Consider the following 27,492-nt stretch of genomic DNA (forward strand, 5'->3'; position numbering starts at 1 on the left):
AATTCCATCTTCCCGTATCAAAAGGTTAATAGATTTCTCAGCTCAATAAAATAAATCATAATAAACAACGGAAAATTCTGATCATTTGTAATTTTACATTGATTTATTTTCGTACTTTTATTTCCTTTAGTGATTAGCTTTTATGGCCTTTTTATGATTAGTTTGTTTCGCAATCTGTCACACAGCAATGACATTTTAGTTCTGAAAATTAAGAATAATAACTGTTATGTCTTAAGTTATAAATTATAAGCTTTTAGAGATGTGAGAACAGATCTGTGTGGTGTTTTTATACACTAGCCAGTCAAGCACTGTGGGAAATTAAATACTTAGTAAAAGTCTTGCAGTGAAGTGAGTTCATCAGTTATCTCTAGTGGGTCCACTATTGGATGAATTGGAAAGGAAGAGGTGCTTTGGTGAGAGAATCATTTCTGTCCTCATGCAACTTAACTTAAGGTCTCTCATATCCAAGACAACTGAAATTGACAGTTGACACTCTTTGTGACTCTTTTAAAGTATCTCTATATTATTGGACTATATAACTGAAAGGATTTAAATTGGAAATATCCTTGAAGTCAAAGTTTGATCTCCTTAGGAGTGTGACATCCATCCTCTGTGTGAGCTCACCCTGTTTACATTTCCACCTTTATCAGTAGCCACTTCTCTACTCTCCCTTCAACACAGCCATCCTGACCATGAATGTTTCCGCTTCCAGGCCTTTGCAAAGGTAGTTTCCTCTCTCTGGGACATCCTCCACTGGGACCCGACCCTCACTCACCTCCCTTTTAGGAAGCCTTTCAGATGGCTCCTTTCTCTGCCCTCCTGCCCCTCCTGAATTATTGGCCCTTCCTCTGTTCTCCTTTGTGCTTCAGTGAGGCTCTCTGCCTTCTGCCTCCATACCATGATGGTTAGTAGTCTGTCTCCCCAAGGGAGATTGTGTGCTCCTTGGGGGCAGGCACTGGGCCTTTCTCATCTTCGTACTCTTGGGTTTGACACGTAGTTGACCCCAGTTCGAGTTAGATAAATGAATGGATAACGAATGAATGAGCACGCCTGCTTGAATTGTTACGTTCTTTAGGGACAAATTTCCCATTCATGATATTTTGCAAAACCTCAAGCCTTCTTGAAAACTGAAATGTAGGTTAATGGAAGTGTCATCTCATTTTAGTACTCTCTTTGCTATTAAATAAAGCAAGTTTTAAATTGCTTCTAAAAACAAGCTTAGGTTACTTAGGTTGACTACCTGTGGTTCTGCAGAAAAGCAGCATCTTTGTGAGATGGTTATCAAATACTGGTGGTCTCAGGTAGGTTTTGCCAGTAACAGATGAGGTCCTTTGGTGAGTAACCAGTCATATCCCACTGTACCCCCTCCAAAAAAAAGAGAAAAAAATCTCCATATCTCATTTTATTAAGGAAAGATACCAGAAAAAAATCTTCAGGCTAATCAGGGATCCTATATTTAGGGCCAATTCAATTTCTACAGCTCTTTTCTAAGTAATGTGTTTTTTTTTAAAGAAATTTAACACTAGAACCTCATAGATGAGTTAAGGATAGGGCTCAGTAGTGACTATTACATTATTCTCATGTGAAGCACTAGGGTACCAAGCTAAATTGACTTATAAAGTTTTAGATGTAATTCTCAACTGAGTAAGAAAGGATTATTGGAACTGGCATGCACAAAATAACATTTTCAGTCAGATATTTTCATGCATTATTATAATTCAGTTTAAATAGAATACAATTCAGCAGTACAATTTGGTGATGGAAAGCCAAGGGGATCCTTGTTTGTAAAACGGGATTACAAATGGAGTTACAAAATAATATTTGCTGAATGTCTAGTTATAGTCTAATAACTAATTCCAACAAAAAGTGATCCTTAAGCCACTGTAGGGAACCAAGTATGCTTGGGAAGTGATCTCCAGCAAGGTAAAGTCATGGAAGGAGCTTGGAGTTTGGAGACAGTAGCAGAGATAAGTAGCTCCCTGATTACTAGTTGAGCAGCCTAGAGCAAGTCACTTAACTTTTCTGGGCCTCAGTTTTCTAATCTGTAGATTGGACATGAAAACAAAACCTACCTGACAAAATCATCAAATACACTAATAAAAGTAGAGCTGCTTTATGAGCTCTTAATCCTATAAACTATAAAGGATCTGGGGGAGCTCATCTGTGTATTTTACAATTAAAAAATGGAAAAGGAGCCCGAGTTAATGTTTTTGTTAGTAACTCAAAACATAAATTCGCATAGAACTGAGATTAGAAAGAAAACACAATAAAAAGCCCACATGAGAAAAAGAACATAAAACTGGACTTGACTTTCTCAAACTTTTATAGCTATTGCTGAGCCTCACAAAAAATAAGTGGGATTAGAAAATATGATGATATGGAAATGGGGAATCACTTAGTCTGTAATATCCTCGCTGCAATGTGCCACTTGCTATGAATAGCTTTTTGAGCTGTTAAAGTTATGGAGGTAAATTGGGTTGTAAACAATAATCATATAGACTCATTAAAATGGAGGAGGAGGACTAGACAGGGGGAGAGGAGCCTTTTGTCCACAGTGGGAACAGGGAGGGGCCATCTCAACATTTGTGCAGGTGACTGACATAGACTCTGTGTCCTGGAGTCTGTCCTCAACAGGTGGACAGATGTCCCATTTTATTTTATTTTTTCCTGTAACTGTCTTGCCTTATGTTTTATAAAGTACCAAAATATGGTTCAAGTCTTTATGTGGGGGAGTACTGTCAGAAAAACCCAAGAGTTTGATGAAAGAGATTTTTAACAGGATCAGAGAAAGTACAAAAGAAACCCATCATCAAGCATCTTTAAAATATTAACTCCATTTAATAGTGAACTCATTTTATGGGATGTGGGACAAGTTTTAATGATATGCAGTTGTTTTTAAAGACCAAACCATGCAAGCTTTGGAGCGAATCTGAATTTCATAATTCTGTACGAGTGTTTAGGTCAGTTTAGCCCAGTCCTTGGATTCAAACAGCAAAAACACAAACCACACACACAGCTTTTAGGTTTAACCATGAATAGGTTCTTGTCATCATTTTCTCATAGGAAAGGGTCATTAAATTTCCCTTTCAAAGAACGGAGAAACATTGACAATAGTTATTGCCTAATGCTTATGTACAGAACTGCTGTTATTGTTGCTTGGCAACTAGAAGAGATCTGACAAGGAGTCTAAAGGAACTGAATGAATAAATGGAAATGTCAGCATCAGTTTCTGCAGATAAGAAGAAATTTACTATTGTAGGATTAGCATCACATTGTTTTTCTTCCCAAGCTACACAATCGGAATTCACAGTGTTTCTGTTCTGCTTCTCCTGCCCTCCCGCCCCCCCTGCTTCCAGCCTTTCATCATAGCCCCTTTTGCACTCTGGCTGAGAGTTACATACAAGGTAGAGGGTTAATGCTAAACAATACAAGAGCATGTCAAAATCAAAACCTTTGGCGACAGGAAAAAAGTTACCTCTGTTGGCAATCCCTTGGAATTTATGTGTACTTTACCAATATTCTAGTTATTTTTCACAATGATCCTTCATATTAAATTATCCAATTTTTACAAATTTTTAAAAAAATGATAAAGCTGCAATGGTTTCTTCTCTTCTGACCTTGAGCATTAAAAATCTGTCCAGATGGATTAGATAGGTAGTTAGGTAGATTGAGTCACCACTTAACAGTATACTGCTTGTATTATTATTATTATTATTATTAAAACCACTTTTTCTCTGTGATTTATCCACAACTTGATTACAAGCTCCTTATAAGCACAAATAGATTTTTAATTTACTTGTGTACTCAATAGCTCCTATGATAGTAATATCATAGAATTTATGCCCCCAAAATACTCAGTCAAATAACTGAGCCAAGATTCTATAACGGTGATTCTCAGCCAGTAGGAAGAAAGGAGAAGGAAGTGAGTGTGCCTCCCTGTGTTGGGACAAGCATTAGAATGTCAGTAGGGAAAAGACGGGAGTAATTAGAAAAAGCATATTTGTGTTCTTTTGAGTCTCCAAGAGCAGAGGCCAAGGTGGGATTAGATGATTAAGAGGTGCCTTGGGGGTGGGAAGCAGTGGAGGCAGGTGCTTGTAAAAGAGAAAGGGGAGGAAGGATGTGCAGGCAGGGAGAGTCTACAGACTGCCAAGCATGCAGGTCTGCCATAGTTGAAAGAAGAAGGAGAAGGAAAAAAAATTGGGTAAGAAGAGTCTCCCTGGGCCGTGCAGTTCTAAGAAGGTTTGTGCAGGTCGATGGGGAGTCTTCATTCCCCGGCTGGGGAACTCCCATATCCCTCAGAAATGAGCTTTCACTAGCACCCCCTACCTGAGCCATTGACTGGGTACATCCTGGGTGGAGTGTGGCTTGGGTGGACCCAGAGGGGCGGTAGCTAGGCTGTCAGTCAACTCTGTTTCCCACAGAGGGAGATTTCTGTGCCACCACAATATTTGAGAGTATAACAAAATTTTATGTTTAAAAAGGAAATTGAAATATCTATTTTGGAATTCAATCATATAAGAGAAAAGCATGAGATTTTTAAAATTTTTAATAAAAATTTCAAGAACCTCTGTTAATTAATAAATTAAAATACAAACTCTAGAATTTCCCTTCCCTTAGCAAGATGAGCCATACTGCCACTAGTATAGGGAGTCGTCTTAACTTCTAGGGCAAAGGATAATTTAGGAGTCTTATCTTCTATCAGAAGTGTACTCTATTTCTAACCACATTTAAGGAAACAAAGGGACACATTAATTTTACTGAAAAACTGTGTGTCCTTTGCTATGTTGTGGAACCTCACCGGGCTTCAGTTTCCTTATCTGCCAAATGAGGGGGTCTCCTTTATGTAGAGGATCTCCAGAATCCTTTCCAGCTCTAATATTGGATGAATCCATGGTCTTTTCCACCTCACAGGCCCCATAAAAGACTGAAAAGGGGACTGTACCACGGATCAGAGAACCTGGGGGCAGCCTTAGTCCTGATACAAATCAGCTGCCTCAGTTTGAATGTGGTACACAACCTCTCCATACTCAGTTCCTTGTTTAAAAAAAAAAAAATTTGATTAAACTACTTATAAGGTACATTTATGGTTCACTGGTATGTCACTTCTGATGCCTCCCTGTCTACAGACCCTTCAGAACTCTGCTGCTCAGTTCTTGAAGATAACTATCAATGAAAATGTACTGAAATGATGATTGAGGAGCAATGATATACTTTAAAGTTAACGTTTTTCTTTTTTTAATTGTGGTAAGAGTGTTTAACAGGAGATTATTCTCTTTAAGTGTTCACTGTGGTGTTGTTAACTCTAGCACAGTGTTGCCCAGCAGATGTCTAGAACTTAATTAAACTGCATAACTGAAACTTTATACCATTGAAGAACAATTCCCCATTTCCTTTTCCCCCAGCCCCTGACAACCACTGTTCTTACTCTCTGCTTCTGAGTTTGACTATGTTAGATACCTCATATAAGTGGAATCATGCAGTATTTGTCCTGTGTCTGGCTTATTTCACTGAGCATAATGTCCTCAAGGTTTATCTGTGTTGTTGCATGTGAGAGGATTTCCTTCTTTTTAAGGCTGAATAGTATTCCATTGTATGTATATACCACATTTTCTTTACCTAGTCATCCATCGATGGACATTTGTTCATGCTTGTTTGATGTTTTTATTGGCTCAAGTTGTAATTGTAGCTATTTAACTAAGGCTGAATCCACAAACTAGTTTTAACCCTTTTTACTGCCTTTAGAGAAAAAGCAAACAAGCTCATAAAATCATTGGGAAAACAAGATCTGGTCAAACAGATCATAATGTTTACTGATGTTTAAATCACCATGCTTTTTTCAATTGGTCAGACCTGTTAAAATAAAAAAATGGTACGTGGGTGAACAACAACACTTGCCCTAAGGAGAGAGCATGTTCCTGGTTTCCATGGTGGTGAGATGGCCTCCTTCCTTCATGCCACAGTGAAGAAATACCCAAGATTGGTATAATTTAGAGATTAACCAAACTCCTTTGTTCTGGTATTGACTAAGAGGTAACTAACTCCCTTATTTGGTATTGATTAAAGGGTAATAGTGACTTGTACCTTCATGGTACTCTTTATCTGAAGAGTTCTGTGAATGGGCAGGGGGAAAAAACCCACAGGGAGAGCAGATGTCAATAATTAGCTTCCCCCCTCAAGTGAAGACCTTAAGTTCCAAAGTAAGTGAGGAAATATTTTTACTGAATATTCTAAGTTAGAAGCAGAAGATAAATTAAAAATATCTTACTATTCTGATTAAAATACCAAAAACAAAATGCCTCGTAAAAATAAAATTCCCTTTTTCTTTTTGTCTTCACTAATAAATCCAAATATGGATTTCATCAGAGAAAGTAGCTCAACAGAACATTTACCTAAGTCCTAATACTGTGTGGGTATAAAAGGCTGGCTGAAAATAGACTTCCAATGGACTCAGAGGCTCACCCTATCCTAAATTATGTGCAGGTCTAACTGGTAGTTCTGCGAAAATATGAAGAAGAATAAAGCACAGTTATGGAGAATGTGCAGGTATACACTGAATACATGCTAGTAGCTAAGTGAATGAAATGTGTATTAAGTCCATTGCTTGTCTCAATATAGATTAGAAGGGCAGCTGCTACTAATAGCAATCGTTTGAGATATACATCAAACCTACCTGTGCCAGATTAAAGATGAGAATTCTGATATGAAAAATGTGTCATGGACTAAATTAAAACATTTAAGACACTTTATCTGATTTTAATTTTACTATTTCTTTACATAGGAGAAGCATTCATTTAAGTATCAGATACTCAACAAGTCAATTTATCAGGCTTATTTCTAGGAATTAGAGAAGTTATATAACTTCTTTAAGCTATCAATTTTCATTTAGTAGTGTAACTGTTACATAAATTTGCTTTTTTTTCCGCCCTCAAATGCTCAGTGACTTGAGAAAGTATAGACTCTGAATTGATGGAAAGAAGTCTGGGTTGTTGTTGCTTTAACCCTTTGAGCCAGATTGTATTCTTCAACGGCTATAAAATATCTCCCCCATTAAGAGGTGGGGTCTGAGCCCCTCCGCTTAACATTGGGTAGGCTTTTGGAACTGGTTGACCAGGATAGTGGAAGGAAGTGACTCTCTGTGGCTTTCATAGTGGGTGATTGAGCTTCTTCCTCACTAGATGGGACACTTGTGTTGGAACTCTGGGCAGCCATGTAAACAATCTGGCTGTTCTCAGGCCACCATGCTTTGAGGAAGCCCAGACTAGCCCATAAGGACCACATAGAGAAGACCTGAGAATAGTACATGAAGAGAGAGATGGCCAGCCAGACCTCAGCTGCACCTCCCCCCCACTATACCAACTGCTCTCTCTGTCTGCATGAAAGACCCCAAGGTAGACCCACTCAGCCGAACTCCTCTTGAACTCCTGACCCACAGAAACGTTGAAAAATTACAATTGATTGTTGTTTTAAGCCACAGAGTTTTGGGGTGACTTGTTATGCAGCAGTAAATAACTGGAATACCCTCTCAAAAATTAAAACTGTTCAAACTAGAACTGATATTTTTTAAATGACAGTGTTGCCTAAATAATACAGAGGCGTGGATGTTTACATGCAGGTAAATTAGTTAATAGGTGAGCAGTTATACCTAAAAAGAGGTCTGTCCTAGTAACCACCTTCTTTTCTCTTCTTTCCACACTATCCCTTAGCTTCCAAGCCTTCCCTTATATCTCTCACTCGCGGTTTTCAATTCAGAGTGGACATTAGAACCACTAGGAAAACTTGAAAAAATAGTGAATGTCCAGGCCCATATTTAATTGTTTGAGGTGGGACCCGGATGTAGGTACATTTTAAAACTCACCAGGTGATTTCCAGTTTGCAGCCAGGGCTGAGAACCACTGTTAGATGCTGGCAGTGCCCAAATCTGTATCCCTGGCTCAGTTCTTCCTTGGAGGTGCAGATTCATAGATTCGACTGTTCTCTAGATGTCTGGACGTGGATGCCTCCCAGCCCCCTCAAGCAGAAGGTTCCATTTTCACCACTACTTCTTTTCTCAGGAAATGACACCACTACCGACAAAAATGCTCAAGCCAGACACCTGGGAGTCATCCAGATTCCTTCATCTTCCGTCTTCTTCATTCCTCGCGACACAAATCAGTCACTTCCCCCCAAGTAATTTGTGAGTCATTCTCTCCACTGCTCCATCTTGGTCTACTTTCTGTCCCCTCGATACTGTATTAGAATCCTAACTGGCATCCATTTGCTGTCCTCCAACTCATCCACATAGAAACCACAGTGACCTTCTTAAATACGCAAATACCACACTCCTCCTCTGAGTAGGTCCCTCCAATGGCTACCTTTAGGATAAGGCACAGAATCATAAGATGGCTTGCAGAGCCTTGCACACTTTGCCTCATGCCTTTTTGATCGAGCTTCATCTGAAATCCCATTCCTTCTAACATTTAATGCTCCAACAATCCTGGGTCTTCATTCCTTTGAACGTGCTTCCAGTCACTCAGTCCTGTCCGTGAGTAGGTGCTGTATACTCTTCCTGGAATACTCCATCTCCTCTCCCCTTTCCCTCTCCTGGCTTGGTCTTATTACCCTTCATTCTCAGTGTAAACAAACTTCCATCGTCAGATGGGGCTTCCCTGATTCTCTGGGTTAGGATAGGTCCCCCTGTTACAGGTGCCCAACTCATCTTTACCTCCCCTTCTGTAACACTCATCAAACATCTGCCTTCTTAGACTATAAGCTCCAAAGCAGGTCAGGGAATGTATCTGTCACTACTACTGTCCAGCCTCTAGCATAGTCTGTTCATTGTGACTGATGGAATGAATGAATAAACAAGTGAATGTGGATTAAGAGAGCAGTACCAACTCTGAGGGAAGTTCTTGTGGTGATACTCTGGCCTCTGGCCCATCTAAATTCAGATCAACAATTTGGATAAGATACAGATGATGGCAACTAATGTTTTAAATGATATAAAACTGGAAGGAATGGCTAATGCATTCCCTGTTTTTGATGGCAGAAAGCAAGGTTCTAAAAGCTAACAGCTGGCTGGAGTGATGGGTCAGAACTTACAGACTGAAATTTAATAAAGGTGAATGCAATATCCTACCGTTGCATTCTAGTCACTATACAAGTATAGGATGGGGGATGCTTGTCACAGAAACAATCCAGGGTGTGTTACTAACATAGTAAGCTCTGTTTGAACCGGTAATTGATGAGAGCCCTGAAAGTGCTAATGCCATCTTAGATTCCTTTAATGGGTAAGTAGGGCCCCACCAAGACAGGTGCAGGTCCCACAATCCTCTGCTCTGATCCAAACACCTCTGGAACAATGTACTTCATTTATAGGACCACATTTCACCAGGATGCACTCAGAGGAGCTCGACCAGGGTGGTGAAAGCTTGGGAAGCACAGCTTATGAAAAACAGAAGAGCATAACTTTACTCCATAGGAGATGGAATTCTGAGGAACACATTCGTTCCTTGAAAAAAAAAAAATGAAGGGCTGGTCTTTAGGGAAAAGATTACACCAGAAGGCAGAACCAGGACCAAGGACTGGCAACATCTAACATCCCCTCTCTGGCCACATTCTTATCGTTGACCTCTCTTATCCTCTTGTTCTGTTGCGCATCTGCTCTGTGTTCTCAACAGGATCTCTCGTCCCTTAGTCTCTCCCTAGTCCTCCAATTCATCATCCCCCTTCACTGCCCACAGATGCCTTGATCATCTACCTTATGATTCTCAGCCGCCGTATCCCCGAGTCCTAGGATCTACCACTATGTTTCTTAGAGTTCATAACCTTAGATCATTCCTTTTGTCTGCTTCTACCTCTGGCTTGTTGAGGAAAGCCACACCAGTTGGCTCCATGACGAATCCGTGCCATCCGGCATTAGTGGCCCTTCAGTCCAGCTCGGCCCTCTTTCATTCATCTAGGCCATTTCCTATCACATTCCCATAAGGCAGCTCTAAACCTTTTTCCACATTTTAGCCCTAAGGCAAACTCTAAAACTCTCACTCAGAGGAAATACCTTCCTTCAATTTTCCTCCTCACGATCTCAAATTTCTTCTCTATCTTCACTCTACCTTTCTCTCCTTTCTTCCTTCCTCAGAATTCTGAGAAAGAGAAAGAATCTGCCTTCCCTTCCAAAGCTTACTTGTCCACATGGATTTTGATACCATTTTCTTTCATTTCCTCTGGGACTTTGTTTCATAATTTATCTCCTGTCTTTCCTCTCTTCAAATTCTTTCTCACTGCCAGCTCCATTCTCCCGTCAGTCAACACACTCAGGCACTTTGTGGAGATGAATTGTGTGATGATTGTTTTAAGATGGATTGGAGAGAGCAGAGACCAAGCCAGAGAGTCCAATTAGAAGGCTTTTTCCAGAGTCCAGGCGAAAGGCAAAGGGAACCTGTCCAGGGTAGTGAAAGAAAAAATAGAGAACAGGTGAGACTCAGGATTTTGTTGTCAGAATGACCTTGAGTTAGTTGTTATTTATGACATTGCTTTATTTTCCTATGGTTTTGTCAGCTCCTTGGGGGCAAATACTGTGTCAGATTCATCTCACAGATTCCTCTCACTTTCTCTCATGAAATCTGGCTTTGAATGAATGGTTAGAATTCCCTCAAAATGTGTGTGTCAGGGGGAGTGCGGGGGAGGGAGAGCCGCACTCTGGAAGGTATATTTTTTTAAAAAGAGGATAGTTGTTGAGACAGGGAAAGATGGCTCCATATTAGGAGGAAGAAAAAAGTAGACTTTGTTCCTCAATGTGTGGTCTGTTGTAGTATTTTCCCATTGCTGTGACAAATGGGATTTGCTATTACAAATCGCCACAAACGTAGTGGCTTAAAATACCACAAATTTACTATCTTACAGTTATGGAGATCAGAAGTCTGAATGGGTCTCATTGGGCTAAAACCAAGGTGTCAGCAGGGCTGCATTCCTTTCTGGAGGCTCTAGGGGAGAATTCGTTTTCTTGCCTTTTCCAGCTTCTAGAAGCTGCCTGCATTTCTTGGCTCGTGGCCCCCTTTCATCTTCAAACCCAGCAATGGCTGGTCAGGTCTTTCTCACAGTGAGTCAGTCGGACACTCTCTTCTTCCTCCTTCTACTTATAAGGACCCTCATGATTATATTGGGTCCACTGAGATAATCCAGATAATCTCCCCTTCTCAAGGTGATTTGATTAACAACCTTAATTCTGTCTGCAGCCTTAATTCGCCAGTAACCTAACATATTCACAGGTTCCTGGGGATTAGGGGGTGGTTGGCTTTGGGGGCTATTATTCTGTCACCACACCCTTGGACAAGCAGCGTCTCCATCACCTGGTAACTTATTAGAAATGCACTCTCGGGCTCCACCCCAAGCCTCTGAATCAGAATCTGCATTCTAATCAGATCCCCAGGTGAATATACTTTAAAGTTTGAGGAGCCACTACTTGACTATCTGTAAGATTCTCTCAACTTTAAACTTCCCACGATTCTGTGAAAACTGCATTTTTTTTCCACCTTCAAATCTTCATTATTCCTTCTAATCCTGGTTTCCTGCCAAAAAAAAAAGTTAATTGTGATTTATATGCCTGGTGTTAATTCCCCAAAAGCCAGCCAAGTAGAACATGACAACACTTCTTGCATATATTTTACTGGCAGAAAGTAGATGTTAGAAAAGGCAATTAAATTATAGAATTATCCATGATGCAGAGGTACTGGTCTGCAAAGAATATTTTCTTCCCCAAGAAGATTCATAGGCGAACTGCCTTCATTAGAGTGTAGATAATATTAGTGGCCCAGCAAGCGAAGCGAAACGTACACACATGAGCTGTTTTTAAGGCATCTCTGAACGGCTCAGCATTTGAGAAATGTGACCAAAGCTGATTATAAAATTCCTTTCAGAGCTGCAGGAACGGCAACCCATAAATAACTCTGGTTCTCACTGGTGCAAAAAGGAGGTTGCAGGCTGTTTGACTGCTGTCCTTCTTGTAGGGGATAAGATTAAGCTCACCTCCAAGATTACAAGGTCCTCAAGGCTGGGACCAGCAGTGCCTGGGACCTAGGCGGCACTTCATACATTTTTGGGCTTGAATACTTTTCACTACCGTATAATATGTTAAGCTGAATTACAGAGATGCACTGGAAAAAAACCCTGGATAAATAAAAGTAATATTTCAATGATCATCTTACTAGACTCCCTACTTCCTTTTGTTCATTCATCTATCTGAACATTTATGAGTCATCTACTGAATGCCACCCATTGTTCTAGGCCCTGTGGATATACAGCTATGATCCCTGTCATTTACAAGCTCACATTCCAGTGGGGCAGATAGTCATATAAGTAAATAATTAGGGCAACATGAGTGCTAGATGAGGTCTGTGAACAAGGCTCGTGGGCCTCTCTTCTCTGAAATGTCATTCCCATTCTATCGGGATTTATCTTTAAAATCGCCCATTTTTCCCCTTTGCCAGTTGGATTAGTAATCTGGCTTTATTACTTTTATTTTCAGCCTTAGTTACTAATGTTGCCCCTAGGCACTCGCTACTTGTTCTAGAAAATGAAACCTCTCCGACTAGTGCAAGTGAAAAAGAGGTTACTCTAAAGATGTGGTAGGGACTCACGGGACTTCAGGACAAGTTAAAGAAGCAGGAAAGCCAGGAAGTAAGGCAGCTCCAAATGGCCCCTCTTCATCTCCATTCTGGCTTCTCTCCCTCTGTGTGGAATAGTCCAGATGCCAAGGCAGAGAATCTGATTGGCCCACTTTGTCTTTTCAGACCTGACTGCTGCGATCATTGTCACTATACTCTGCTTCCTTCATATCACTCACTTAGCACGAGTTGCAATTGTATATTATTTTAATTTGTGTATTTTACATCTGTTTTCCTCTCTAGGTTTGGTAGTGACTGTGTCTGTTTTATTACTGCTGTCTCCAGCCACTAGTGCAGTGCCTGACCATAGTAGGCATTTAGTAAATAAATAAATGAAAGAATGAGACTTGGGCAGGAGGTGGGGGTGGGGTGGGGGGAGTCTGGGAGCGCGTGCTGTTAACCACCCTAGTGACGGGCTTCCTTGTGGTGCCACTCAACTTGCAGGAGAGAAAGAGCCTTGGGTCCACTGACTGCTCAGCAAGGCTGAGGAGGAAGGTTCTAAAGAAGGGAAGTATATGGGGGATCTCCCCCAAATAAGTCTTGACCAACACTCTAGACATACATTCTTTCCATTTCAAAGACACACCAACCTTTATACCTAGAGAGATCCTTCTCCTTCATGGCCCAATGTAAATGCTCCCACCCTTTCCTTTTTAAAATTTATTGAGCAGCTAATATGTGCCAAATTCTATATCAGACACTTTACATGCATCATCTCTTTTCATTTTTACTGAGACTCTAGCAGGTCATGTCCTCATTTTACAGCTACAGAACCAAGTTTCAACAATTTAAGCAGCTCATTCAAGGTCAAAGAACTAGCGTACAGCAGAGCCAAGATTAGAAAATAGGTCTGTTTAATTCCAAAACTGCTTCTGCGACATTTGGCTGTTTCCTCTATATTCTCCCCTCCTTGGGCAAACTTAACTGCTCCCTTCTCTGTGATACTACAGCCTTTTTCGTAGAGGCAGCACAGCGTTTTACATGCTTTCGGGTACGGACGGTTCTGGATCCACTGCTTTACTGTCTGTCTTAGGGCAGGGACTGCAGCTGGCTCCCTTTTGTGTCCTCAGTGCCTGTTACCTTGTGGAGGCTCAACCAATACCTGTCTGCTGGGCTGAGCTTTGGAAGGATAGGCAGTTACTATGCTATTTTGTATTTTTAAAACTCCACAAAATACCATGAGTATCTTATTATACAGAAGTCTCATAAATATTCTTCCCATCTCTATTATTGAAAATTAAAGAACATACGTCTATTCTCCATAACCATATAATGTTTAGGTCATATCACAGTCGACAGAGACTCACCTGCCTGTTATTGTGGTTGGTAAATACAGAGTGATGGGATGGTCCAAACACTGGCAGAATATTCCTTTGACTCAAAAGAGCAGCCTGAATAAGGACCTACTGTATAGCACAGGGAACTCTACTCAATACTCTGTAATGGCATATATGGGAAAAGAATCTAAAAAAGAGTGGATATATGTATAACTGATTCACTTTGCTGTACACCTGAAACTAACACAACGTTATCAACTCAACTATACTCCAATGAAAAAAAAATGGTTTTAGAGGGTGGAGAATGAAGGAGAGCTTTATAGCGTATTTATATACAATTAGCAAAACCCCACTGTAGCACAATTTCACATATGAATTAATGGAAAAGTAATATAAATATTAGCATGACATGTCAAAAAAAAAAAAGAGCAGCCTGGTATAGGTACAAATTGGCATTCTCTCATTCAACAAATAGTTATTAAATACCTACTATGTGCACATTGTTAGTCACTCGGGGTGAGCATGGTGACAATGCAAAGATGACTGAGAGGAGGGTTTTGCCCACATGTTGCTTACCGTTTAGAAGACACACCTTACACAGACACTTAGGCTGTGACGTAGAAGATGCTAAGGTTAGGAGACACCCACTGATAAGGTCTGTGAGAACTGAAAGGAGACAGAGATGACTTACAACAGGGATGGTTGAGACGGACTTCACGGAACACATGGCGTTTCAGCTGGAGTGTAAGATTTGGGCAAGTGCACACATCTCAGGTCAAGGGCAAAGCTCACACAGAAGTAGGGGGCCAACACTGGGCTTGTGCTTATGTATAAAAAGCAGAGCAAGAGGGGCACTTGGAAAAGCAAGTGGGTGCCCAGTTGTTGATGGCCTTGAATGCCAGGTTGTAGACATTTAACTTTACTCTTAAGGAAGGTGGGGAAATAGTCATGATTATACTTGAAGAAGAGTAGTCTGGCAACAGCCTTGGGGTGAATTTGCAGGGGAGAGACCAGAAGCAGAGGGAGCTGTTATTTTCTGTTTATTTGATAATACTGGGTCTTTACTGATCACACAGCTGTGTAGGTGGATTGAAAACTTCTGTCAGAACCATTTTTTGAAACTCAGACATAGTCTAAGTGACTCATCAGTAAGCCAAGAAGAATTTCTAAGGAGTCATCATAGACAGGCTCAAGAAATGTGCAGTGTGAATGAGGAAATCTAACAGCTCTTAAACCAGACAAATCAGGTCCAGGGGAGGTAGGTTAATGTGGGAAGCTGAAATCAAACGGCGTCCGTGAAAGCCACACTGCCTTGCTGCTTAGTGCAGGCAAAATGCCAGCAGGGCGGGCCTGAGGCAGAATGGGGCAAAACCTGCCAAGCCAGATAGAAAGCCCCAGAGAGAGGAGAGAAAGGGAGATTAGAATGCTGACGTTAAATCAAAACAATTTTTTAAATGTTTATTTTTTATTGACGTATAGTTGATGTACAGTATAAGTTACAGGTGTAAAATACAGTGAGTCACAATTTTTAAAGGTTATACTGCATTTAGAATTATTAAAAAAATATTGGCTATATTCCCCACATTGTACAGTATATCCTTGTAGCTTATTTTATACGTAATGGTTTGTACCTCTTAATCCCCTACTCTTATCTTGCCCTTCCCCTCTTCCCTCTTCCCACTGGTAACCACTAGTTTGTCCTCTATATCTGTGTCCACTTCTTTTTTGTTATATTCACTAATTTGTTGTATTTTTTAGATTCCACATATAAATGACGTCATATAGTATCTGTCTTTCTCTGTCTGACTTATTTCACTTGGCATTGTACCCTCCAAGTCCATGCATGTTGCTACAAATGGCAAAATCACATTCTTTTTTATGACTCAGTAGTATCCCATTATATATATGTGTATGTGTATATATATATATCTCACATCTTCTTTATCCATTCATCTGCTGATGGACACTTAGGTTGTATCCATATCTTGCCAACTATAAATACTTCTATGAACATTGGGGCACATGTTTTCTTTTCGAATTAGTGTTTTTGTTTTTTTCGGATATATACCCATGAGTGGAATTACTGGGTCATATTATAATTCTGTTTTTAGTTTTTTGAGAAACCTCCATACTGTTTTCCATAGTGGCTGCACCAATTTACATTCTCACCAACAGTGTATGAGGGTTCCTCTTTCTCCACATCCTTGCCAACATTTGTTGTTTGTGTTCTTTTTGATGATAGCCATTCTGACAAGTGTGAGGTGATATCTCATTGTGGTTTTGACTTGCATTTCCCTGATGATTAGGGATGTTAAGCATCTCTTCATGTGCCTGTTGGCCATCTGCATTTCCTCTTTGGAAAAATGTCTATTCAGTTCTTCTGCCCATTTTTTAATCAGGTTGTTTGTTTTTCTCTGGAGTTGTGTAAGCTGTTTATATATGTTGAATATTAACCCTTATTGGTCATATCATTTGCAGATATTTTCTCCCATTCAGTAGGTTGTCTTTTCATTTTATCAATGGTTTCCTTTGCTGTGCAAAAGCTTTTAAAATCAAAACAACTTCTGATGTGCAAAAGGAAGATTTCTCAATAGCAAATTGAATTTGCCAAACTAGATTTAAATTAGTAAAAGCAAAACAGGGGAATGTGATTTGGGAAAGGTAAAGCAGTTGCCAAATGAACCACTAACTAGCGGGCCATATTGTCACCTGACATCCTGCGCCGCTGCCTGGTTGACCCCGCTGGAACGCACTGTTTATGGCATGAGAACCCTTGAGGGATGCACTCATGTGCAGCTGCAAACAGTGGGCTTCGGGGTGAAGCTGCAGCAACAGACTCACCAGCTTGGGCTGTGGCAGTGAAGTAAAGGCCTTGTGTCTGAAGCATCGCCACCAAAGACAGCCTCCGCAAAACAGCCACTGCAGGCGTGAATTTTATGAGTTCTCCGCATGCAAACTACCATTAGTCACGCATTGATTGATCCATTGCTCCAGGAGCTTCATTTGCAAATGCAAAGGCAGCTTTTCAGCACAACCTCACTATAACACTGCCTTTGTCATCCACTCTTTATATTTTAAACCTCCTTCATAAGGAGGTTTTTTTTAGATTTAAATGCTTAGACCCCTATGACTGCTACATCTTGAATAGTGACACTGTGAGGTTCCTGTATTTTTATGCGTGCATATGATTGCCTGGGTTTCTCCATCTTTCTCAAACACATTTTCATAGAAAAATAAATGTAGTGAATTTATAAATAAAAAGGTGGAGAAACAATACTACTCTCTTCACATTAGCCAAGTACTGTGATCAAAGCAGAAACTTGGCCCAGAAATTCACTAGAATTCAACATTACTATGGAATATCTAAGAATAGGCAGAAATTTTTTTTTTCCTTTTTTTTTCTCTTTTCTTTAAAACTCGACATTCCTGTTTTAATTGTGTCTTCCTCCAGGAGTTATATGCAATATTCATAGTTATATTTGATATCAGAACTCAGTTATTGACAATTTTCTAAGGATATGTTCAGTGCTAGGGTATATAAAGTGACAAGGATAGATGTTTTCTATATCCTACTGTGGTTGATTTTTTTTTTTTTTCTTTTAAAGAGGGACAGGCAAGAGTAGTATAAACATCTAAAGAAGAAGTATCTCTGTAAGCTCAGGTTTATATTATATTTTGCCTTAACATAATAAAATAAATTATGTTTTGCAGAGGAGAGACTGGAAACAGGGCAAACAGCTATTTTATGTTTATTCCATACTTCTAGGTCTTTACTGATCACACAACTGTGTAGGTGGATCGAAAACTTTTTTTTTTTTTTAATTGAAGTATAGTTGATTTACAGCGTTATATTAGTTTCAGATATGCAGCATAGTGTTCAGTATTTTTACATATTATACTCCATTAAAAGTTATTACAAGATAATGGCTATAATTCCCTGTGCTGTACAATATATCCTTGTTGCTTATCTATTTTTTGCATAGTAGTTTGTATCTCTTAATTCCATGCCCCAATCTTGCCTCTCCCTGCTTCCCTCTCTCCACCAGTAACCACTATTTTGTTTTCTATATCTGTGAGTCTGTTTCTGTTTTACTATATACATTCATTTGTTTTATTTTTTAGATTCCACATATAAGTGATATCATATGTGTTCTCTGTCTGACTTGTTTCACTAAGCATAATATTCTCTAGGTTCATCCATGTTGCTGCTAATTAACATTTAGAAGGGCATGACTGATGTGGTAATAATGATGGTAATTATTATTAAGAAATTTTATATAATACTAACCAATCATAGTGGCTTGAAATGCTAGAATTTTATTTAAAAGAACTACATTAGAAGGACAACACGTAATGTTTATACATAACTCCAGCGCACTGGTGCCTGCTAGGCCAACTGTATTTAGTTTTGGACATGCACTGTTAATGATTCTCCCGGGTCAATGCAGGTGTTTTTGTTCTTGTTTTTCTCCCCATCTTGGCTTCTCTTAAAAAAAAAAAGATAAATGGGGAGATTTGGGTCAAATCTGGGTATAAACTTTCAGTTACAAGATTAATAAGTTCTGGGGATCTAATGCACAGTACGGTGATTGTATACTGAATCATATACTTGAGAGTAGATCTTAAATGTTCTCACCACAAAAAAGAAGTAGTAATTATCTAATGGGATGGAGGTATTAGCTAATGCTATGGTGGTAATCATTTTGCAGTATATAAATGTATCAAATCAACATACTGTACACCTTAACTTACATATAACTTAAATATAATGATATATAAATATACATTTATCTACATATAAAATGTGTATATGACAAGGATAAATTAGAGAGAGAGAGAGAAAAGAGAGAGAGCTATCTTTCTAACATGATTAATGAATAAGAAAGGACAACACAAAAGGATGGTTGAGGGATGCTCACAAGACCTAAGTCTTTTGCATAGCCTTGTAGGCTGCATGATCTGGTCCCTGCCCGCCTCTGGCTCATCTTTGTATTTTGGAAGCCTCAGCCTCTGCCTCCCTCTATACTCCCTCACCTGTAACTTGCTCCTCATTCATGCTGTTCCTTCTGCCTAAGATGCATTTCCTCTTAACCTCCCACCCATCGCTTCTCCCCTGTCCTTCAGATGTCAGCATACCTATATAAAGTCGTCTCCCTGTCCTATGATTTATAGCATTTATCACAGCATATAAGTATGTATTTATTTGTGTGATCATTTGAACAATATGTGCATCCCCCTCTAGTCTATAAGTTACAGGAAGTTTGGTGCCTTGTCACACAATAGACATTCAAAAATTATTCACTGAAAGGAGTTTTAAACAGAGCAAGAGAAGAAGTGAGAAAGAACTTAGATTTGAAGAAGTTAATAATATTTTTTAAAATAGAGGCTAGAAAAACTAAGAACCGTAAAGTAGAGAAAAAAATCAAAGGACTCTTGTCACATATATACAACTGTGTGTGTGTATGTGTGTGTGTGTGTGTGTGTAGAGTCCTTGATAATACCTACATATGTAGCATTTCTGAATGTCAAGATTCAAAGCCAGCTTTCTATAATGTCAGAACCTCTCCAAGTTATAAACCCATATCTTGTGCTGTTTTCTCATTATAATCTAAATACTCTTACATGTAGATCGATATGGAGTAGGCTGTCTATTTTCTAACATAATTAGGAAATAGGCTATGCTGCTTAATTGAGTGTTCTGGGCAATAGAATCACATTACACATTATCATACACATATATCCATAGTCCATGAATCTGATTACAATAAATTGCATGTAACTCTAAAACTCAATTTAACCATTGATGAAAACATGTGAGGATTGTGCAGTGCTTTTGTGGTCATCATTATGGATGCTACTCACCTTGGCACCATGTAGTACTCTCATATTTGTCAGTAGTGGCTGCAGTAATCCCCTTGATAGAAAGCTGGGTGAGCCAGGTTTTGCTGAAGTGGATAGAGCGTCCTGTAGTAATTGCAAGTTCTGTGAGATGAAGGTCAATTAATTCTATTAGGCAAGAAGAAAGAGTGCAAACATGTGCAAAATTTGATTAATTTGAATTTTATAGGTCATTAAAAATTGAATATCAGCTTAACCTGTTGAAATCCTTAGCTCTCATATATGTATTTACTTTTACTGTTTTAAATGTTTGATTTTCAGAAGTGTGTTGGGGGAACGTTTTCCGTATTATGGCTAAGATTGCTATTTCAAAAATACAATGCCCCACGTTTTATATCTCTATAAAAATTAATGGAGTTTCACAACACGCTTCCGTGAACCTCACTATGACTGTCTCCACTGTGCAGATCAGAGAAGCTGAGGCATGAAGCTATTTCTGTAAATTTTCCAAAGATCCGCCCTGAGCCCACGGAGAAGAGAGCCTGAGACAGAAAACTATCTGTGTCCTCACTGAAAGTACACCTTGGGTGCATTTGGAGTCTTGGGTCTGGGTTGGTGGGGGGGAATAGGTTGCAAAACCAGAGTTGGCTTTTCCCACGTGCTACTCCAGTCCTAACAAGGACGTCTCTGTGGAAATGTGTATTCAGGTAAAGAGACTATCAAGGTGATCACCAGGATTAATTTTTAGTGGTCTGAAATGCCTTGAGTATGCTTGATGGCAAGAAGGTAGATTAGTTGGCTTTTCAAGGCCTTTCTAACAGTTATTATTCTATCCAGTGAGAGAATATTATGGATGGAAAATATTCAAAATGTTTACCTTTCTTTTTCTTTTCCTCTCCTTTGCAGATCTATGCGGTTCGATCAGTTGTTCCCAACAAAAGCAATAATGAAATAGTTCTGGTGCTACAACAGTTTGATTTTAATGTAGATAAAGCAGTGCAGGCCTTCGTGGATGGTAAGTATACATGTCCCCTGAACCTGAAGATCTTAGAACTAGATATTCCATATATTCTGTATTTTTTTCCTTGAATGCATTGAATACCAATTATTCACGAATACTTTAATTTTCATTAAAATGTGCTAGGTTTTAAAAACACATCTACATATTAAGAGCAGAATTTAGAAGTTCTTTTTTCCTCATTGGGGAAAAAAAAAGTCAGACTGTAGATAGTTTGCAAAGGATACCTATTATAATGCTACTAATTCCATTGTCAACCAGTCTGTCCAATTTGTTACTAAACATGTCCTTTATTTGATGGTGCCCTTGTTAATGGAGGATAATGTACTTTAGTCCTGATCTGGGAAGCCTTCTCAACTCTTCAACCAGCATAGTTCTACTTGGCCTTACAACTGGAATCCTTGAACTTGATGCTTATGTAGCCTGAGAGGACTGGTTTAGTCTTTAATATCCTTAGTTTATGATTTTGAGATTACCTAATTAATCAGAATATCGGTTCATCTTATCTACCTCTAGAACTTTTTGCTGTCTAAAAAAATTTGTTTTTTTGGACAGCCCATTGCCAGTGACGGTATAGAATCTAAAGTCTCAGGAATGTATTTATTCTATAAATGTATAACCTACTGCTTTAGATTTCCTATAAATTATGGGAAATTCTTCTCTCCTACTCAAATTAAAGTTCCGTTTATGAACAGAGATCTCATACCTGTCCTTAGTTATCATATGTCTTCTGTCCCAGCATTAGTTTCTGTTTTGTCAGTATGGACTAACTAAACATAATCTGACCGAAAGGTCAGGGAAGACCTATCAGCACATTCCTCGGGTTTACCCTAGTTACTCTTTATTTGTTAAGGACAGTTTGATGTACTTCCTTTCCTAGGAGTAGAATAATCTTCCTAAGTTTCTACATATAGTACAGTTGCATCTCAGGCAAGGTCTTGGAACCAGGCAACAAACTCATATTCTGATATCTGCAGTCAGGGTTTAGGGTCCTAATCGAATTAAAAATGATTATCATTCAAAATAGACCTGCAAGCAGACCCACGGTGCATAACTTTTCTGACTGTTTTTCCTGCTTCATGTACAAGAATCTTTACTCACCAGATACAAATACAGAGAATGTGATTATTACTCCACCTTTGCAGCATTTAATGCAGTTTGTCTCAAGAAAAAATTGGGGGAAACATGCATATCCTGGCTCAGGTAAACTCTTTTCAGGTTTCACTTGCCAACATCACTCACATGGAAAAAAGCTTTAGGAAAGGAAAAAGGTTATTATCCCCATGCCTCCCCAGCCTCAGTTGGATTGAGGCCCCGACATTCTCCATCATGAAAGTTTTTATTACAGAGTGACCCCTGATGAGTTGCACAGATACTCAGTAACTGATGGACTGTCGTCAAATCCAATCATATTTACATGGAGCACCATGCTTGTCCTTGACATTTGCACCTTGTTGGTATTGAGGTCTCATTTTTAAAGACTCATCGATTACTGAGAAACCTCATATCATTTTGGATGGGGACCACTCAGAAAACTTGTTTAAAAATCACTGAAAATCAGAAATAATTGTTAAGAATCATTTACGAGGCACACTAAAAGCACTCTTTCTGAGCGGCTTAAAAAACTTCAAGCAGTTTCAGTATAATTAAAGTTTAATAACAACAATTCCAAAAACTGTCTGTAAACATGGTTATTTCTTCTTCAGAATTACCCTCTAAAAGCTTGTTGTCCAAATTGCAAATAGAATTTATGTCAAACTATGCAAATTAGAGGAATAATTGAATATTGCAGTTGAAAGCAGTAAGCAACTCACCTCCTTCCTCTGATTAAAAAGAACAGTATTTAACATTTTTTTAAATTTAATTTTATCTGGAAAACTGAAGTTGAGCTATAAGTAAGAACTACCCTAATGATTATTAGCCACTGGTGTGACTCACGAAGTAACCTAGTGAAAGTGACTTCCTAAAGTTCTTCAAAAGGAAAATACTGTGAAACGTTAATACTCTGGGCAAATTAGAAAAAAACCAGCCCAGTTAATAAAAAGACTGAATTATAGCTTACTTTTAAGTGCAGTCTTATTATTTCAAGTACACGTAACGCAAAAGGCCTAAGAGGGGCATTGAATTGGAAATTCTGAATGGATAGGAATAATTAGCCTTTCTGAACATTAGTCCAAACACTATGGCCTTCTGCTTATCAAACAGTAACAGTAGACTCAATAATTGGGGCCCTACTAATTTGAAATTTGTTATAAAGACCGGCCTGAAGTTTATCTTTGTTTAGCCAACACACTCATTGTAGAGAACTAATAGTATAATGAGACTGTATGAGAATGCTTAAAATTGTTAAAAGGATGCATTTAAGAGCTACTCTTTTAGAAGCACCTATTTAAATGAGAACAACTGGTCTACTCATTACCAATAACTTATTGTTGAAATTACCCCCAGCATAGTTGGAATGAGTGAAGAACTTACTTAGACTACATGAAGATACTTATTGTAGCTGACCAGTGGTTAAGCATTTCTTTTAAAATGTTTTCTAATTTAATCAAGTTAGGCTTTTCCTCTGCATCTGAGCAATGCCACGTATGCATGTGAATGGCATTGACAGAACCGAGGACTCAACTTATTTGATGAGCTTCTTTTGTTTCAAAGTGGAACCTTGCAAAGACTGCATCCCATCCCTATTCACAGTGATGAGAGCAAAGCTAACATCAGATCATCTGTCCTTCTTATCACCCTGCAGGTTGTGAACATAATGAGTAGAGGCAGAAAATGAGCAGGAATAGCCAAACAAAAAGTTAGGATTCACATGGTTAATAATATTCAAAATCTCATGTTTAGCCCGGAAGATTAGAGGTATTTTGATTCATATATCAAACAGAACAATTTTAATTCTACCTATGGCAATGAAGCTATCAGAAAATTCTCAAGATATATTTCATTTTCTCTAAGACAACATAATGATAAAACAAAGTAAGTTTCATGTAGTGGGGCTTAATACTTTGATAAAATCAAGGTCATGCGGTGAATTTAATGAAAATCTGGAAATAAAAAATGAAACTGGCATTTTTATTAAGGTAGGATGTATCAAAACAAATGAAAAAGCCGGGAAAAAAATCGCTACCAAGATGGAAAGACAGAGATGAATTTTGTGTGGTGCTTTATTACGTGAATGCATGTTGAAGATTCTTTGTCTTTGTCTAGGCAGTGCAATTCAAGTTCTAAAAGAATGGAATATGACAGGAAAAAAGAAGGTAAGATTGATATTGATTGTACATTAGTAACGTCTTCCATCAGAACCTTCATGGTTGTTATCATTTTAACAAGGCTGCCAATTTTGTGCTTCTTTCAAATATGTTAATATGTACACCCAGGAAGCTTCCAGATTCATGACTCTCTTACATTACCAGCCACCCTCCCTACTAATGCCCTTGTTTTCTGTTCAAGTGTTTTTAACCACCAGGTGTGCTTTAGAAATCCCAGAGTTTTCTTTTTAAGTATTAAGGCGAGCCCAACCAGAGAATTCAAAGGATTCTAGACGTTAACTTGCCTGAACGTATCCTGTAGCACAAAGGAAAAAATTAAGGAGTGTTTTAAAGATACTTGAAAAGCCCTAAATATATTTTCACATGTTTTTCCAGCTGAGAGAATCTGTCCAGGGCTGCCCTGAGATACTTTTTTCCTGAGTTCTAATAAGCTAGATTTTTAATAAAGGAAGAAAAAAAGAAAGCGCCTTAAAGCCATAGTAAGTAAGGGACCTGTTTTCCCTTCTTTCAAACCGACAGACTGACTGCTCCTTGAGAACAGAGGGGAGATTTTACTCTGCCCCTCTCAAGTTATTTTGCTTTCTTGTCTAGTCACACAGTCTTGACTTCTGGGCACACGTGCGGTATGCAGCGCACACACTGGCCTCTGTCTCCAGAACATGCCTTTCTGGTCTTGTGAGCGTTTACAGGCACTCACTAGCTCCAGTGAGGTGCAGCTTCCTTCTTGTTCTTGGCCTGTAACCTGTTTCATGACTTTCACAAAAAGTCTGCTTCTCTTTTCAAAGTAACTGCCCCGCCCATTCCCACTATTCCCAGAGAAGCCTTGTGTTTTGGGAATCCCAGGATATACCCTTCCCACTGAGGGAAGATCACAGGCCTGTGGCACTGGTTTTAAACAAACACAAAAAAGCAGTACTGCTTTCATAAAATCCCAAGATTACTGAAATTACTGGAATGATCCTTTCCTCCTTTTTCTCCTCCTAGCTTCATGGAGAATAGGAAGAATTATGAAAAATTTTTTTAACCTTTGTATGCCACCGTCTTTGACAATCTCTGCTTGTCTTTAATCATAGCTTCCCAGGCTTCTGTGTGAGATGAAGACAATTTGCAGGTGATTGAAAGGCAGTATTTATACTTACCTGGAAAAATTTCAGATGGGTGGTTTGGGTATGAAATTTCTCTGATGTGAAAAACAGAGCAGACGGCAGCTGCAGACCCAACTCATGACTAAGCCTCCCTCTTAGAGGTTCAGTGGGAAAACTGTCTCCCCAGCCTAGGAGACGCAGGACTTGTGTGGGAATAAGTGCCCCTGGGCCTTCCTTCACCCAGTCAGTGCACTTCTCTCCCCTGGAGGAGCCCTTACTCAGGGGCATGATTGTGGCTTCAAAGGAAAAGAAGGAGAGTGGGGAGGAGAATCAAGAGAAAACTGTTTCTTTTTAATTCTTTTCCAAATGTGTTGAAGAACAAAGCCGGGCTGATGTTTAGCTGTTGGGACACTGATGCAACAGGCGGGACAAGGTCTGCCCTGATGGGCCCCATGTCTGTTCTCATTGGCTGAGGCCTGCACCAAGGTCTAAACATTTTCAATTATCTAGAATGCAGGGTTGTGTTATTTTGAACTACATGTAATTGAAGTCTTGTAATGCCGTTCAGGTAGCAGCCGAGAGATCCAGATACAGCTAGCTGCACAATGCGAATCCAGGTGGACCCACGTGGGTTCGGCGTTCCTTTGTAGCAGTTGTCCACTCCAGCTTAAGTATTCATGGGGATGATTCCCGGACAGTGACAGCAAGCCAGGGATCTCCTGGTTGGTTGGTGCCTTTTCCTAGACCCAACCTGGACTTTGGGGATCTGACTCTACTTCTTCCTTTTGCAGGGACTTTGCCTGCCTCTTTTGTACCAGGCCTCCCCCTGCCTCTCCTCCCCCCCGCAGAGGATCAGAACCTTAGTGTCCTCCCTGAGGGCCCCCGCCCCCCCCCCCATCGTCTCTTTAAGAAATGAGACCTCTTCTCCAATAGCACAATAGCTGAATTCAAGTTCTTCCAGGGCAGTTATCACAAGACTCTACTGTATGACCATTCAGATATGTAGCAACTCAGTGTGCTCAAATAATGTGTCAGCTATTGAAGCCATTTCCTGCTGCTGTTTTCCTTTTAAAGAAAACTTTTTGTTTACTATGCTTACGAGGTAAAAGTTTATACAGCTCATTGTAGGAAAGAAGATATTTACATTAACTTGGGTGGTTAATAAAGACATAGGTGTTTTCACCCATTCTATTAGAAGAGCCAGAAAACAAAAAAAGGGGTAACATATCTTATTTTGGTCTCTTGGGTTCACCTTCTATTTCAAGGGTGTGAGCTGAATAACCTTATCTTCTCATTTGTTTCTCATTCTAGAACAATAAGAGAAAAAGAAGCAAGTCCAAGCAGCATCAAGGCAACAAAGATGCTAAAGACAAGGCAGAGAGGCCCGAAGCAGGGCCTGTGCAGCCACCGCCGCCAGAGATACAGAATGGCCACGTGAATGGCTGTGAGAAGGACAGCTCGTCCACTGATTCTGCCAGTGAAAAACCAGCCCTTGCCCCCCGTGAGAAAAAGATCTCAATACTCGAGGAACCTTCAAAGGCACTCCGCGGGGTCACAGGTCAGTTATTCTTAAGTAAAGTTGCTTAGGAAGACATAGAAGAAAAGGATGCCAAGGTACCCACTGGGACAGTCATTGCTACTGTTGATGTTGTTGGAAGGGAGAGATTGTTCTTTTATGGTGTCCACAGATTCAAGCGGTCTTCTCGCAGGATGGTGGAGGCGGGGAGGAAGGTGACAAGGCTAAAGAAGAAGTGTGCAGTCTAGCCCTGCACTAAGTCAGAGGGTTTTTTTTATCTAAAAGGTATAGTTCTAGTCTGTATTGGGATCATCAGGAAAAAGGAAATTCCAGTTTAAAGAAATTTTCTTTGTAGACACTTTTGCTGGGATAAGGGAGGGATAATTGGTGACCAAAGGAAATGTTATTAAAGTGTACGCCAAGTTATTTTAACTCCTGGTATTTTGTATTATGTGATAGAATATATATCCCAGGGTGTTAGAATCTGGAATGTTAATTACTTGTGCTATAACTGTATATTCATTACTCAACAAAAGACTACTTAATCAACTGTATGACCTTGGGGGCATCATTTCGTCTCTAGTGTCCCATTTCTTTTCTGCAAAATAAGACAGCTGTACAGGAATCTACTAGATCAGTGGTCTTCAATACTGTCTGACCCAATGCTCCATTTTTATATCAAATACTAAAATAAAATTCATAGATAATATAATCTACCTAGAAACAAAATGTCAATAATATAAAAACATAAGAAGTTCAAGAACAGCTAAAATAGAAGGCCTAATAAAATGGCCAGATGTTCACACCCAATTATAATGAATCACTTTGCACTTAAAAGAAGGGAAACAGTA

At 39.4% G+C, this 27,492-nt stretch overlaps 1 protein-coding gene across 8 annotated transcripts in view; it reads left to right on the forward strand.

Moving 5' to 3' along the window:
• SPATS2L (spermatogenesis associated serine rich 2 like) overlaps nucleotides 1-27,492 on the forward strand; it is a 165,724-nt gene that overhangs the window by 84,693 nt on the left and 53,539 nt on the right. For all 8 annotated transcript variants that reach the window (XM_061186132.1, XM_061186124.1, XM_061186116.1 and 5 more), the window contains 3 exons: nucleotides 20,660-20,768; nucleotides 23,979-24,028; nucleotides 26,437-26,683. In XM_061186132.1, coding sequence (XP_061042115.1) covers nucleotides 20,660-20,768; nucleotides 23,979-24,028; nucleotides 26,437-26,683 — 406 coding nt within the window. The remainder of the gene's footprint in view (nucleotides 1-20,659; nucleotides 20,769-23,978; nucleotides 24,029-26,436; nucleotides 26,684-27,492) is intronic.

This window comes from Eubalaena glacialis, chromosome 1 (genome assembly GCF_028564815.1).
Source record: "Eubalaena glacialis isolate mEubGla1 chromosome 1, mEubGla1.1.hap2.+ XY, whole genome shotgun sequence".
Lineage (NCBI taxonomy): Eukaryota > Metazoa > Chordata > Mammalia > Artiodactyla > Balaenidae > Eubalaena > Eubalaena glacialis.